The sequence below is a fragment of the Dunckerocampus dactyliophorus genome, chromosome 2, assembly GCF_027744805.1.
Source record: "Dunckerocampus dactyliophorus isolate RoL2022-P2 chromosome 2, RoL_Ddac_1.1, whole genome shotgun sequence".
Taxonomy (NCBI): domain Eukaryota; kingdom Metazoa; phylum Chordata; class Actinopteri; order Syngnathiformes; family Syngnathidae; genus Dunckerocampus; species Dunckerocampus dactyliophorus.
The window spans coordinates 47249605-47262621 of record NC_072820.1 but is presented as its reverse complement, the minus strand read 5'-3'; the positions used below and the strand labels follow the sequence as shown (position 1 = coordinate 47262621).

At 43.2% G+C, this 13017-nt stretch overlaps 1 protein-coding gene across 6 annotated transcripts in view; it reads left to right on the top strand.

Moving 5' to 3' along the window:
- LOC129177834 (rho GTPase-activating protein 21-like) overlaps positions 1–13017 on the top strand; it is a 95368-nt gene that overhangs the window by 75815 nt on the left and 6536 nt on the right. For all 6 annotated transcript variants that reach the window (XM_054769363.1, XM_054769362.1, XM_054769361.1 and 3 more), the window contains 6 exons: positions 1204–1356; positions 1465–1543; positions 1619–1692; positions 1753–1842; positions 1936–2061; positions 9050–9182. In XM_054769363.1, the coding sequence (XP_054625338.1) occupies positions 1204–1356; positions 1465–1543; positions 1619–1692; positions 1753–1842; positions 1936–2061; positions 9050–9182 (655 nt within the window). The remainder of the gene's footprint in view (positions 1–1203; positions 1357–1464; positions 1544–1618; positions 1693–1752; positions 1843–1935; positions 2062–9049; positions 9183–13017) is intronic.

Here is a 13017-nt window from a genome sequence, read left to right as displayed (position 1 = left end):
TTAACTGAGGCCTTTTTGTAGCTTGCTGATTGGTGTTCTGTTTTGTAAGTAAGTATTTTCAGGTGTGTGTTTAAGTATTTTCAATTACCCAGTGTTTTGAATTTTGAATAGATGTGTTTGCCCTGAGATTTCATTTTGAAATGAAGTGTATTATGTATGAAATTGTGTGTAGTGTGCAGGTTGAAGTGTAAAGCAATGCAGCATTATCATTAAGGTATAGTAAGAACAACTTCAAGTTTTCTAACTTTAGTTTTATTGGAAATTAAGTGTTGAAAATACAATAAAATTAGTGCAATTTAACATCATTAGGCACCATTAGAAATATGTTTACTGAGAAAAATGTTTAATTATTTTCCACGTTGTACTCATGAAAATGTGGTTAAATGTTCCTTAGTGAGTTTCGTCTTAAGCAGATACTTTTGTATCCATCACCAAATGTCTGACATCATTTTGGCTGCATATTTGGACCATTAGACTTGGCAGAAATGAGACTTCATTTAAATTGGTTGGTTTCCTGTCACCCAGCTTCTACATTTCTTTCCAACTGCTAAAACACAATTTTGCAACAAACCACACAACCAAACTGCAAAATACGTCATACATCTTGCAGAATAAAGCACTATGTCCAAAACAACATAAAGCATGATCAAAATCACACATTTGCACCAAATAGCACACACTTCATTCATACGCAGTCGCCCCTTGCTACATCACGGTTTCAACCTCGCTCTCTGACTCTCACGTTTCTTCAAAAATTAATTAATGAATAAATGATCGCTATTTCGTGGTTGACTACGGGCCCTATTACTCAGATGAAGTACTCCAAATAGTATCTGTAACTGAAATATAATGCTCACAATAACAGTAAGAGCGCATTTCAAAATGTTCTACTTATAACAAGCATCAGTGTTAAACTTTCGGACACCCCCCATGCAGTACCTAACCAAGACAGACAGCACCTCTAAGTGGGCCCAATTGCAGAATGATTGGCCTTATGTGAGTACGCTCTAAGTTCCAGTTCTCTGCCCTCAAACTTTGATGTATATGTCCAACCCCACATAGCTTACATCCTGTCCGTATTAATTATTACATTTTTTTTAAATATTGCGAACAAATGAGACACTTAGTTGTATGACAATTCTGACTAAATATTGTATCTAATACATTCTTTTCACTTCCTCACTTCCTTCCTTGTTTGTCCAGTTTGTCCCACTGATTGTGGAGATGTGTTGTGGTGTGGTGGAAGCCACTGGTCTGGACTACACTGGAATCTACCGGGTGCCAGGGAATAATGCCATGGTGTCCAGCCTGCAGGAGCATCTAAATAAGGGTTTTGACTTAAACACTGCTAAGGAGGTGTGGAGAACACATCTCCATTTTTTTTTAGAGGAATAGCTGTTTTTTTTGTTTGTTTATTTATTTAACTGAGCAACAAAAATATCTAAAAATATTTTATCTCCACAGAGATGGCAGGATTTGAATGTAATCAGCAGCTTACTGAAGTCATTCTTCCGAAAGCTGCCCGAGCCTCTGTTTACTGATGGTGCGTGAAGACAACCACTATCCAATAAATGTGGACTACCTATCACTATTTATGTTTACTTTCATTTGTTTACAGACAAATACCATGATTTCATTGATGCCAGCAGGATGGAAGTCACAAGTGACCGGCTGACGACTATGAAAAAATTGGTATTTAAAGAAATAAAAACGTATTGTTTTTGTCATTTCATTAATGTTGTTTCCTTCCAGATTCATGAGCTGCCAGATCACCATCACCACACCCTCAAGTTCCTGGTGGCTCACCTAAAAAGGGTGGCAGATCACTCTGAAAAGAATAAGGTAGAACTTTTTATGTGATGCCATTTTTGAAAATACACAATGTATGATCTGATACCATCAAGGGTCGATGATAATTGTATGTCCAATTTCCAGATGGAGCCAAGAAACCTGGCTCTGGTGTTTGGTCCAACTCTGGTGAGGACATCAGAGGACAACATGACAGATATGGTCACCCACATGCCTGACCGCTACAAAATAGTAGAAACACTAATCCTACACGTAAGAGTTGCTTCCATCTTGAACGAATGAAAAGCTATGTCAAATACTATCCATTCCAGTATGCTGGTAGACAATCATAGGATTGTTTAGATCACCAGCCTTTTTGAGACCAAAATCCCTGGTCTTGAACCTGATCTAACCCCTTAAACAAGATATATCCGGGGTGCGGCATGGCTCAGGTGGTAGAGTGGTCGTCTCCCGATCCTCCGTCTTCCCGTGATCATGTCGAAGTATCCTTGGGCAAAATACTGAACCCCCAGATGCTCCCTGATGCTGCGTCATCAGTACGTAAATTTGCTAACAGTGTCAAAGCGCTTTGAGTGAACTGAAAGTGAAAGACCATTAGTGAAAGACCATATATATATATATATATATACACTCCTCAAAGACCAGTTGAAAAATTGCTAGAATTTGTATTTTGCACATTTGGATCTCAAGTCCCAAGGATGAAATACAAAAAATGGGGGGATCGCGCTTTTGCTGCGTTTGCCCCCACACTTTTGAACTCCCTTCCGCCCGTACTACGATCTACTACAGAGTTGTCAATTTTTAAATCTCTTTTAAAATCTCATTTATTCAGACTGGCTTATGACACATGATGATTATACTCTATGTACTTGTGTTGTGATTCTGTGGCTGTATTTTTATTCTTTTATTTTGTTTTAGTTGTCTTATTTGATCTTAAACTGTTCTTATTTGGTATAACCTGTTTTTTACTCTTGTGAAGCACCCTGGGCACCATTGGGATGTTGTAAGGTGCTATACAAATAAACTTTGATTTGATTTGATCTTAATGAGGTTTTAAGTAGAGCTACAATATGCAAAAACAAGAAGGGCGAGTGAGACAAAAGCATTTTGAAAAAGTAATTTATTGAAAACAACAATTAAACTGAAATAGGTTGTTTATCAGCTGATCAAAAGTTTAAGACCACAGGCTATAAAAGCCCAAATCTGCTCCAAATGTTCATTTTCTGTCAGGCATTCCCACTGTCATGCCCTCCTGATGGTAAAGCTAAGAAGCTTTCTCTTCTTCAACGTGGTGGGATTGTGGAGCTGCATAAGCAAGGCCTCTCACAGCGTGCCATGGCTGCTGAGGTTGGGAGCAGGAAATCAGTCATTCTACATTTTTTGAAAGATCCTGAGCATTATGGAACAAAAAAGTCAAGTGGTAGAGCCGGAGGATCCCATTGGCTGTCCATCAAGACACAGGGCGGTCTTCCTCCCACATTAAGACCCTTACTGGTGTTGACTGCAGTGCAATAACCATCAGACGCCATCTGCGGGAAAAGGGTTTAAAAACAAATTCAAAGACCTCGTCTCCTTCAACGCCACAAAAGTGCCCGTTTAGACGTTGCCAGGGAGCATCAAACATGGGACATTGAAAGGTGGAACAAAGTTTTATTCTCTGATGAGAAAAAATGTAACCTTGACGGTCCAGATGGCTTCCAACGTTACTGGCATGACAAGGAGATCCCACCTGAGATGTTTTCTACCCGGCACAGTGGAGGGGGGGTCCATCATGGTCTGGGGTGCTTTTTCATTCAGTGGAACACCGGAGCTTCAAGTGGTGCAGGGTTGTCAAACGGCGGCCGCTTATGTGCAGGTGTTGCAGCGGGCATCCCTCATGACTGAGGGCCCTCGTCTGTGTGGTAACAGCTGGGTTCTTCAACAGGACAACGCTGCAGTTCACAATGCTGGCTTGACCAAGGACTTCTTCAGGGAGAATAACATCACTCTTTTGGACCATCCTGCATGTTCCCCTCATTTAAATCCCATAGAGAACATTTGGGGATGGATGGCAAGGGAAGTTTATCAAAATGGCCATCAGTTCCAGACAGTTGATGCCCTTGGTGAAGCCATCTTCACCACTTGGAGCAATGTTCCCACTAGCCTCCTGGAAACACTTGCATCAAGTATGCCCAAAGCCATTTTTGAAGTGATGAACTAGAACGGTGGAGTTACTCATTACTGAGTCCTACTGAGAACATTTTTTGTTCTGGTTTGGAGAGGTTTTTTGAGAGATGGTCTTAAACATTTTATCAGCTGATAAACAACCTATTTCAGAGATTTTCAGATTTTTTTTTAGTGCTTCATTTTTTTTTTTATTATTACATCGTATGAACGCTGTTTGGCCCTTTAGAAGAATTGCATTGTGGGAAGTTGAGTGTCTCTCTTTCCTCGCTCGTCTGTCTGCACTGCCCATTGTTTTCTGCGTCATGATTGATTAGACCATTGTCAATCAATCTCCTTTGTGCCACCCTGCGTGTCTTCTGTGTCATCGCTAGCTTGCTTGCTAGCTTGTAAATTAATCTTCATTTCGGAGGACTGCATATGTTTTAACAAGGATACAAAAATGCTACAGGCGCCAGGACGAAAAGGCACAGTCACAGGAGAAAATGTACGCAAGTGACTTAATTTCTTGTGTCCTACCTGTAGGTTGATCATTGAACTTCAAAGGAAGGTTTGAACTTCTTTGAGAGCGTTTAAACAAGAAAGAAATGTGACAAAATGTTAATGCCTGTCTGAGAAAAGTGTATGAAGTGTATGGTGAGGGATTTTACAGGCTTAAAACATATATAATCTTTGTAAAAAATCAAATAAAGCTGGCTACTTCACGGAATTCCATGTGCAGAGAAGCGAAACCATGTCCTCCCAGTACAGTGGCTGGCTTAAGAAGGCTTCATTGCCAGATCAGCAACAAGTGAGTCTCCTGGCTCCACCCATTCGCCAACACACAAGCAGAATAATCGAAATACACTAAAATAATAACACGTTAAAAGAACACGAGAACACCAAACAACACAAAAAGACAAAAAGCAGTAGATAACAAATGCACACGTTATTTACATCACAAAAACCTGGCATTTGAACTTTTGGTTTTGTTTATTTGAACATGAAGGTTACAATGGAATACATCTCGTGAATCATTTTTTGACAGTTCCACATGTCCAAAAGGAGTAGGAAGAAGCAAAGCTTTTCATGGCACTGTAGAGGAAATGTTTGAAATTAATTGCAACATTCTTAACCATCATCCATTTAATAAGACTACATCAAATGTATTTGTATTTGTACTTTATTTATCCCACAGAGGGGATATTCACTTGTTACAGCAGCAAGCAAGATACGCAATACAGTGTAAAGAATACATATTGACTACAAAACGGTTCAGGTGGTGCAGGTGTTGTAGAGCCTGACAGCGTTCGGTATGAAGGACCTGCGGAACCTCTCCTTCTTACACTGTGGGTTAAACAGTCTGCTGCTGAAGGAGCTGCCCAGGGAAACAACAGTGTCATGTAGCGGGTGAGAGGTGTTGTCCATGATGGATGTCAGCTTAGCCAACATCCTTCTCTCCCCCACTTCCTCCACGGAGTCCAGAGGACCTTCCAGGACAGAGCTCGCTCTCCTGATCAGCCTATTGATCAGCCTATCCCTGTCCGTGCTGCCCCCTATCCAGCAGCCCACAGCATAGAAGATGGCTGAGGCCACCACAGAGTCATAAAAGGTCCGTAAAAGAGTCCTGCACACACCAAAGGACCTCAGTCTCCTCAGCAGGTGGAGGCGACTCTGGTCCTTCTTGTAGAGGGCGTGGGTGTTGACGGACCAGTCCAGTTTGTTGTTAAGGTGATCACCCAGGAATTTGTAGCTGTCTACCAACTCTATGTCCACTCCCTGGATGTTCACCGGTGTGAAGTGAGATGTTTTCCTCTGGAAGTTAATGATCATCTCCTTTGTCTTGCTGGTGTTGAGTTGCAGCTGGTTAAGCTCACTCCAGCTGACAAAGTCCCTGATGACCGTCCTGTATTCCAGATCATTCCACTCTGAAACACAACCCACAATGGCTGTGTCATCGAAGAACTTCTGGATGTGACACTGTGTGGAGTTGTGTGAAGTCCGAGGTGTAGACGGTGAAGAGGAAAGGGGAGAGCACTGTACCCTAAGGGGCACCTGTGCTGCAGAGTACCATGTCAGACACACAGTGACGGAGCCTCACATACTGTGGCCTGTTGGTGAGGTAGTCTATAACCCATGCAGTCAGGTGTTGGTCTACTCCCACACTCTCCATCTTCACTCTGAGTAGTGACGGCTGGAGGCACTGGAGAAGTCAAAAAACATGACCCTCACAGCGCTCCTGCTGTCTTCCAGGTGTAGCAGTGATCTGTGCAGCAGGTAGATCACTGCGTCGTCCACTCCGATCCGAGGCCGGTAAGCAAACTGCAGGGGGTCCAGCTGAGTGCCCACCAGGGGTCGCAGGTGCTGCAGGATAATCCTCTCCATGGTCTTCATCAGGTGAGAGGTCAAGGCAACAGGCCTGAAGTGGTTAGGCTCCTTGGGACGCGGTGTCTTTGGTATCGGGACCACACAGGAGGTCTTCCACAGGGCCGGGACTTTCTCCAGGCTCAGGCTGAGATTGAACAAGTGCCTGAGAACTCCACAGAGCTGGTCAGCACAGTCCTTGAGGATTCTAGGGCTGATGCCGTCCAGTCCCGGGGCCTTCCTTGCCTTGATCTTCCTCAGCTGACTTCTCACCTGATCATCCGTTATGGAGAGGGGGGTAGAGGATGGCTGGGATGGGGATGTGATGTGGGGGGTGGAGAGTGGTGAGTTGGTAGGGGAGTTAGGGGGGGCAGACTCAAATCTGTTGAAAAACAGATTGAGTTCATCTGCCCAGATCTTGTCCCCACTGGCTCGGTCTCTCCCCACTCCTTTACCATGGCCTGTGATGGTCTGCAGGCCTCTCCAGACTTCCCTGGCATTATTCTCCTCCAGCCGCTTCTCCAGTTTCCTCCTGTAGCAGTCCTTCCCTTTCCTGATCTTATGCCGGAGTTCCCTCTGGACTCTGCACAGCTCCTCCTTGTCCCCCGAGTTGAAGACGCTCTTCTTCTTATTCAGCAGGGCCTTAATCTCAGAGGTCACCCAGGGTCTGTTGTTGGGAAAACACCACACCAACTTGGAGGGCACAGTGTTCTCCACACAGAAGTTTATATAGTCTGTGATGCAGTGCGTCATGCTGTCAATGTCACTGCCATGGGGACTACTGAGCGCTTCCCAGTCTGTTGTCTGGATGCAGTCTCTGAGTCTAGCACTGCTCTCCTCAGACCACTGCTTCACAGGCTTCTTCACAGGGGGTTGTCTATTCACTACTGGAGTGTAGTCTGTGACGAGATGGACGAGGTTGTGATCAGAACGACCCAGCAGGGGGAGGGGGGATGAGGTGTATGCATCCTTGATGTTTGCATACAGGAGGTCCAAAGTTTTATTGTCTCTAGTGTGGCATTTGACATACTGGGTGAAGGTGGGAAGAGCAGAGGACAGGGAAGCATGATTGAAGTCACCGGAGATGAGGAGGAGGGATTGGGGGTGCTGGTTCTGAAGTTGAGAGACGATGGTGTGGATCTGCTCTATAGCTGCAGCAGCGACCGCTGAGGGGGGGATATACACAGCAATAACATGTGAAAAATCACTCTGAAGGTAGTATGGCTGCATGCTAACAGTTCCATGTCTCAGGTGCACAGTTGCTCCTTCACACAGATGGGTCCCGGGTGGCACCATCTATCATTCACAAACACAGCGATTCCCCCTCCCTTCTTCTTACCGCTCTCCGTTGCATTCCTGTCCGCTCGTACCAGCTGGAATCCGTCCAGTGTGACGTGTGAATCCGGAGAAAGTTCACTCAGCCACGTCTCTGTGAAGCACATGAGGCTGCATTCCCGGTACTCCCTCTGCAGTCGGGTCAGCGCCGTTAGCTCTTCCATCTTGTTGGGGAGAGATCTTATGTTCCCCATGATGATAGACGGTAGACATGGCTTGTACCGTCTTTTCCGCTTCTTGCACTTCACTCCCGACCTGCATCCTCTTCTGCTCCTCCGCAGCTCCTTTGGGATCTCCGGCCTCTCCGCGCAGAGAGGGGGTGTGTGGCACAGGGCTAACAGCTGATCCCGGGTGTAAACAATGGAGCCTTGGTTGAATGGGGAGCCGTGGCTGAAGAAGTTTCCCACAGTTGAACTGAAAAGTTCAAAGAGCATCAAGGCGCAGACTAGAAAAGTTAACAGTATGAACCTCCATAGCTGCACACTCGACTAAATGCGACCAAAAGAAAAAGTAAGAAGACTAAAATACTATAAAAACACTAAAAGGTGGAAGAAAAGTACAGAGCTGCTGTAACCGGCAGCCACTCACACGGCGCCAAATGAAACCCCCTTTGGTAAGTATGAGAAGTCTGGCATAGGCAGCATGAACACAAAGTAAGGAAAAGGGATTTTGTAGCTGAGCCACTTTACATTAACACTATACAAACACTCTACGGGTACACTTGTTTTCAGGGTTCAAGACAATCTTACGCACTTTGTACATCTTTGTGTGTCGTCCATACGGCCAATGTGTGTTTTTTGTACGTTTTGATGGTGTCAGGTTTGGCCATAATGTAATTTTTGCAGACTCATACTTGCAGACTCCTCCTATATGTGTCATGCGCCTCTCCAAATTTGCATAGCAACAAAACATCAAAGTTAAATCAATTCTGTATAACAGGGGAAGTGTAGCTCACACTTTTCCCTGGCAGAGCAAGTCTGTTGAGCACGTGAGGGCATTTAGATCAACAATACCATCTGCCCTAATGGCTGGACAGGACAAAAAAAAAAGATGCCAACTTGTCACTTTAGCTGTACACCGTAGTACTTCAGAATGGACCTCAATGAAGGAATAAGTTCCATTTTCTGTTCTATACGCTCATCACTGGTACAATTCTGTAGTGGTAGCAAAACACAAAGTAAGCCAAAGAAAAGTTAACGTCGAGTTAATCTTGTTTTATGTTTAAGTCTTACAATCACGTGAGGCCACGCATGATGATGACTCAGAGTAATGAGGCACATTTTTTGAAGAAAAAAACCTGACCTAGGGACATTTGAGGTTGAGATTCAATTGACTGAGGTTCATTCAGTTGTGACGGTCTGTCACCCTGCAGTGATGCTGTACCTGTTTACTTCTCTAGTGTGGCTGGTTCTTCAGTGAAGAAGAGCTCGACAAGCAGGAAAAACCTCCAGATGATAAGCAGGGCGTGCAGCCCAACATCGACCACCTGTTGTGCAACATTGGCAAGCTGGGTATGCCAGGAGGAGCATCAGGTGAGAATCGACTTAAAGAAACACTTTCTACAGTCAAAGTTCATTCTGTGACATCCTCACAATTATTTCCGCATTCCCATTCCCCATAATTTTCATTATCATCTCCCAATTAGTGATGTGTCATGATGAACGAATGGGCTCTAAGAGCCGGCTCTTTTAAATGAACGACAGGAGTCGGTTCGCTTCTTTGGGAGCCGATTAGTTTTTTCCTTGCCTTTTTTCCTGTCAAACTCGAATGTTATTGATCAAGATGTGTGGTGAGGATTTGCTGCTTTTGTGTCAACACAGAGCAGCAGGAGGGGAGGGGTTAAACACGCTGTGCTGCTTTGGGAGATGATTAGTTTGTGAGAAATTTGCATGAAGAGATTTGACCTATTTTGACCAAATTTTTCTATTGAGATGGATCTTTGTTTTTATAACATAACATTATTTTATAATAAATTTTTGTAGCTGTTCATTGAGGTGTAAATAAATCCATTTAAATAATAAACATTTGATATAATCTATTTTTACTTCAGTAATTCATTTTACGCAATGCACATATATTTATGTTATAGAGATAACAAATCTAAAAAGATACAGTAATTAAATGAAACAGTAAACAGTAAAAAAGACAGAACTCCTCCTCACTGTCCATTTTGTAGTAAAAGATCCTTTCACATGTTCAAAAATACCATCTTTACCATGATGGTCGACGTGTTTCAGCAGCTTGGACCAAGCATGAACCCAGTGTTGATTTTTCCACTGAACATCTTACGAATTTGACTTTTACTTTCACTTTTAGGGATAGTTGGGATTTTTTTTACATTAAGTTGTATGACAACCCCCATCAGCGTGTAGTGCATTCATGGTGACTTTTCCCCCACTTCGTCCCATGAGCCGAGTTCCGGTCGGTGTTGAGGAAAGTAGTTCCGGCTAGTTGGTGGGGTCACTTCAGTAAAGCGTTTTGCTTCTCAAAACAAAATGCGTTCTTAAGAGTAATACATTTGTATCACAAAACCGTTTTCCATTAAAAAGTCAGACCTGACAATCGCTCGGCGTGATTTTCTCTACCTTCGTATCACTGCGCGCTGCCTTCAGCTGTCAACTGTTGTGCACATTTCCATCACCTGTTTTACAGTGTTTACTGCTGCGATAGTTCAAGTAAATATGTCTGACTACAAAAGAAATCGTGGCAACATTACTTTTAGCTCAAAGCCAAACCTATATAACAGGAATACACTGACGCCGAACTGATGCAGAGAGAGCGATGAGGGACAACTGGTCGAAGCTGAAGCTAGACTCACAGCTGTAGATGTGAGTAGACTACATCTGTATTCACTATATTCACTTTTTTCTCTTATTTTGACTCATTTCCAAATGACACTGAACATGAGTCATTGGAGTCGCGTATGTACTGTATCGGCCACGACAAATCTCAGATAAGCAGAGGCGAAGGATGGTGAGAACAGTGAAACTCAACCCACAGACCAGCTCCAAAGACCTACAACATGATCTTGCTGCAGATGGTGTCACTGTGCATCGTTCAACTATTCAGCGCACTTTGCACAAGGGGAGAGTAATGCGTGGCGTGCCACAAACAGAGTCGCTTGAGGTATGCTAAATCACATTTGGACAAGCCAGCTTCATTTTGGAATAAGGTACTGTGGACTGATGAAACTAAAATGGAGTTATTTGGACATAACAAGGGGCGGTGTGCATGACGGATGAAGAACGCAGCATTCCAAGACAAACACTTGCTACCCACAGTAAAATTTGGTGGTGGTTCCATGCTGTGGGGCTGTGTGGCCAGTGCAGGTACTGGCAATCTTGTTAAAGTTGAACGTCGCATAGATTCCAATCGGTATCCGCAGATTCTTGCGAACAATGTTCGGGAATCAGTGACAAAGTTCAAGTTGCTTATTTGCTTACTTCAACAAGACAATGACCCTAAACACTGCTCAAGGCATTCGTGCAGAGGAACAAGTACAATGTTCTGGAATGGCCATCTCAGCCCCCAGACCTGAATATTATTGAAAATCTGTGGTGTGATTTAAAGCGGGCGGTCCATGCTCGGAAACCTGACTGAACTGGAGATGTTTTATAAAGAAGAATGGTCAAAAATACCTTCAACCAGAATCCAGACCCTCATTGCAAGCTATAGGAAGCATTTAGACCAGGGGTCACCAACGTTTTTCCTTGTGAGAGCTACTTTTACAAAATGAAAATGGCCAAGAGCTACTCATTTTTGTAACATTCATTTTCGGAGCTTATTTTAAACCCAAACAAAGCGAATACGCTTGTTTTACCAGAACATGAACAAAATGCTGATGTCAACAACTCACATTTTGTATTTCAGAATGCATTTCTTCCTACTGTTCTTTCATTATTACCTGAAAACCTGAATGAAAAGCAGGCTTGCGGGCACCTGTTATTTGAGGCTGTTATTTCTGCAAAAGGAGGATCTACTAAATATTGATGGAATTTTTCTTTTGGGGTGCCCAAATTTATGCACCTGCCTACTTACATCCATCTATCTTCTATACCGCTTCTCCTCTTTAGGGTCGCGGGGGTATGCTGGAGCTTATCCCCGCTGACTTCGGGCAACAGGCGGGGTACACCCTGGACTGGTCGTTAGCCAATGGCAGGGCACATATAGACAAACAGCCATTCACACTCACATTCATACCTATGGACAATTTAGAGTCTCCAATGAAGCTAACATGCATGTTTTTGGAATGTGGGAGGAAACCGGAGTACCCGGAGGAAACCCACACACGCACGGGGAGAACATGCAAACTCCACACAGAAATGGCCAAGGGAGAATCGAACCCAGGTCTTCCCCATCTCCAGACTGTTACTCTGTTGGCCAAAATGCTGACCACTAGACCACCGTGCGGCCACCTGCCTACTCTTGTTTAAATAATTATTGCACACTTTCTCTAAATCCTGTAAATTTTATTTCACTTCTCGTATATCACTGTGTTCGTCTGCTATATGATATATTTAACTGAAATTGTTGATCCGAACAACCAGTCATTTATAAAGGAAAATCTTTAAAATTATCAGGGGTGCCCAAACTTTTCCATACCACTGTATTGTGACTGGAAGCATACTCATACAGATGTGGAGGTGCCCATACTTCCACGTAGCTGACTATAATAATAATAACAGTCATCATATAATATTATGTTAGGTAGCAGCTTCACTGGTAATGTGATAGTTGGTGATTTACTGCACACAACATTACAAGCTGATTCTTGGTAGCTTGTTCCGAGTGTAATACCATTAGCTTGTAAACAAGCTGCATCGAATTTGTTATTAGCTAGTTCTTACCTGGGGTGCTTGAAGACCAGAACTCTTCAAAACATGTTTCTTCTGTCTTTGGCGTGTCTTTCTTCTGTCTTTGCACTACAATGCTGATGGTCATGTCATACAACTTCATGTCAATAAAACTCAACCATCCCTTTAAGCTGGAACACCAAAGGGCCTTCACTTAACTGTTCCCACAAAGCCAGAAGCTTGTCATTTATTTCAAAATGTCTCCGTAGGCTGAAAACACACACCGAATTTTTTTAATAATTGATGTTGAAGGTTGTCTTTTAACTCGACAAGGCCAAGCCCAAAGGAAAAAGAGTCTTTGAGACATTCAATCTATAGTTTACTAAAAAAAAATAAAAAAAAAACAATCCGGTGTTCCTCAAATTTTTTTCATTTTTTTTTTTTTTTACCAATGATATGATTGTTGTTGAAAATTGATTGTGTTTTAAAATTTCTCTTTTTGGACTTTTCTCCACTGCTTTTTTCCTCGCTGAAACAGTGGATATGCTTCTTCGGTAGGACCAGGCCTTCCTTT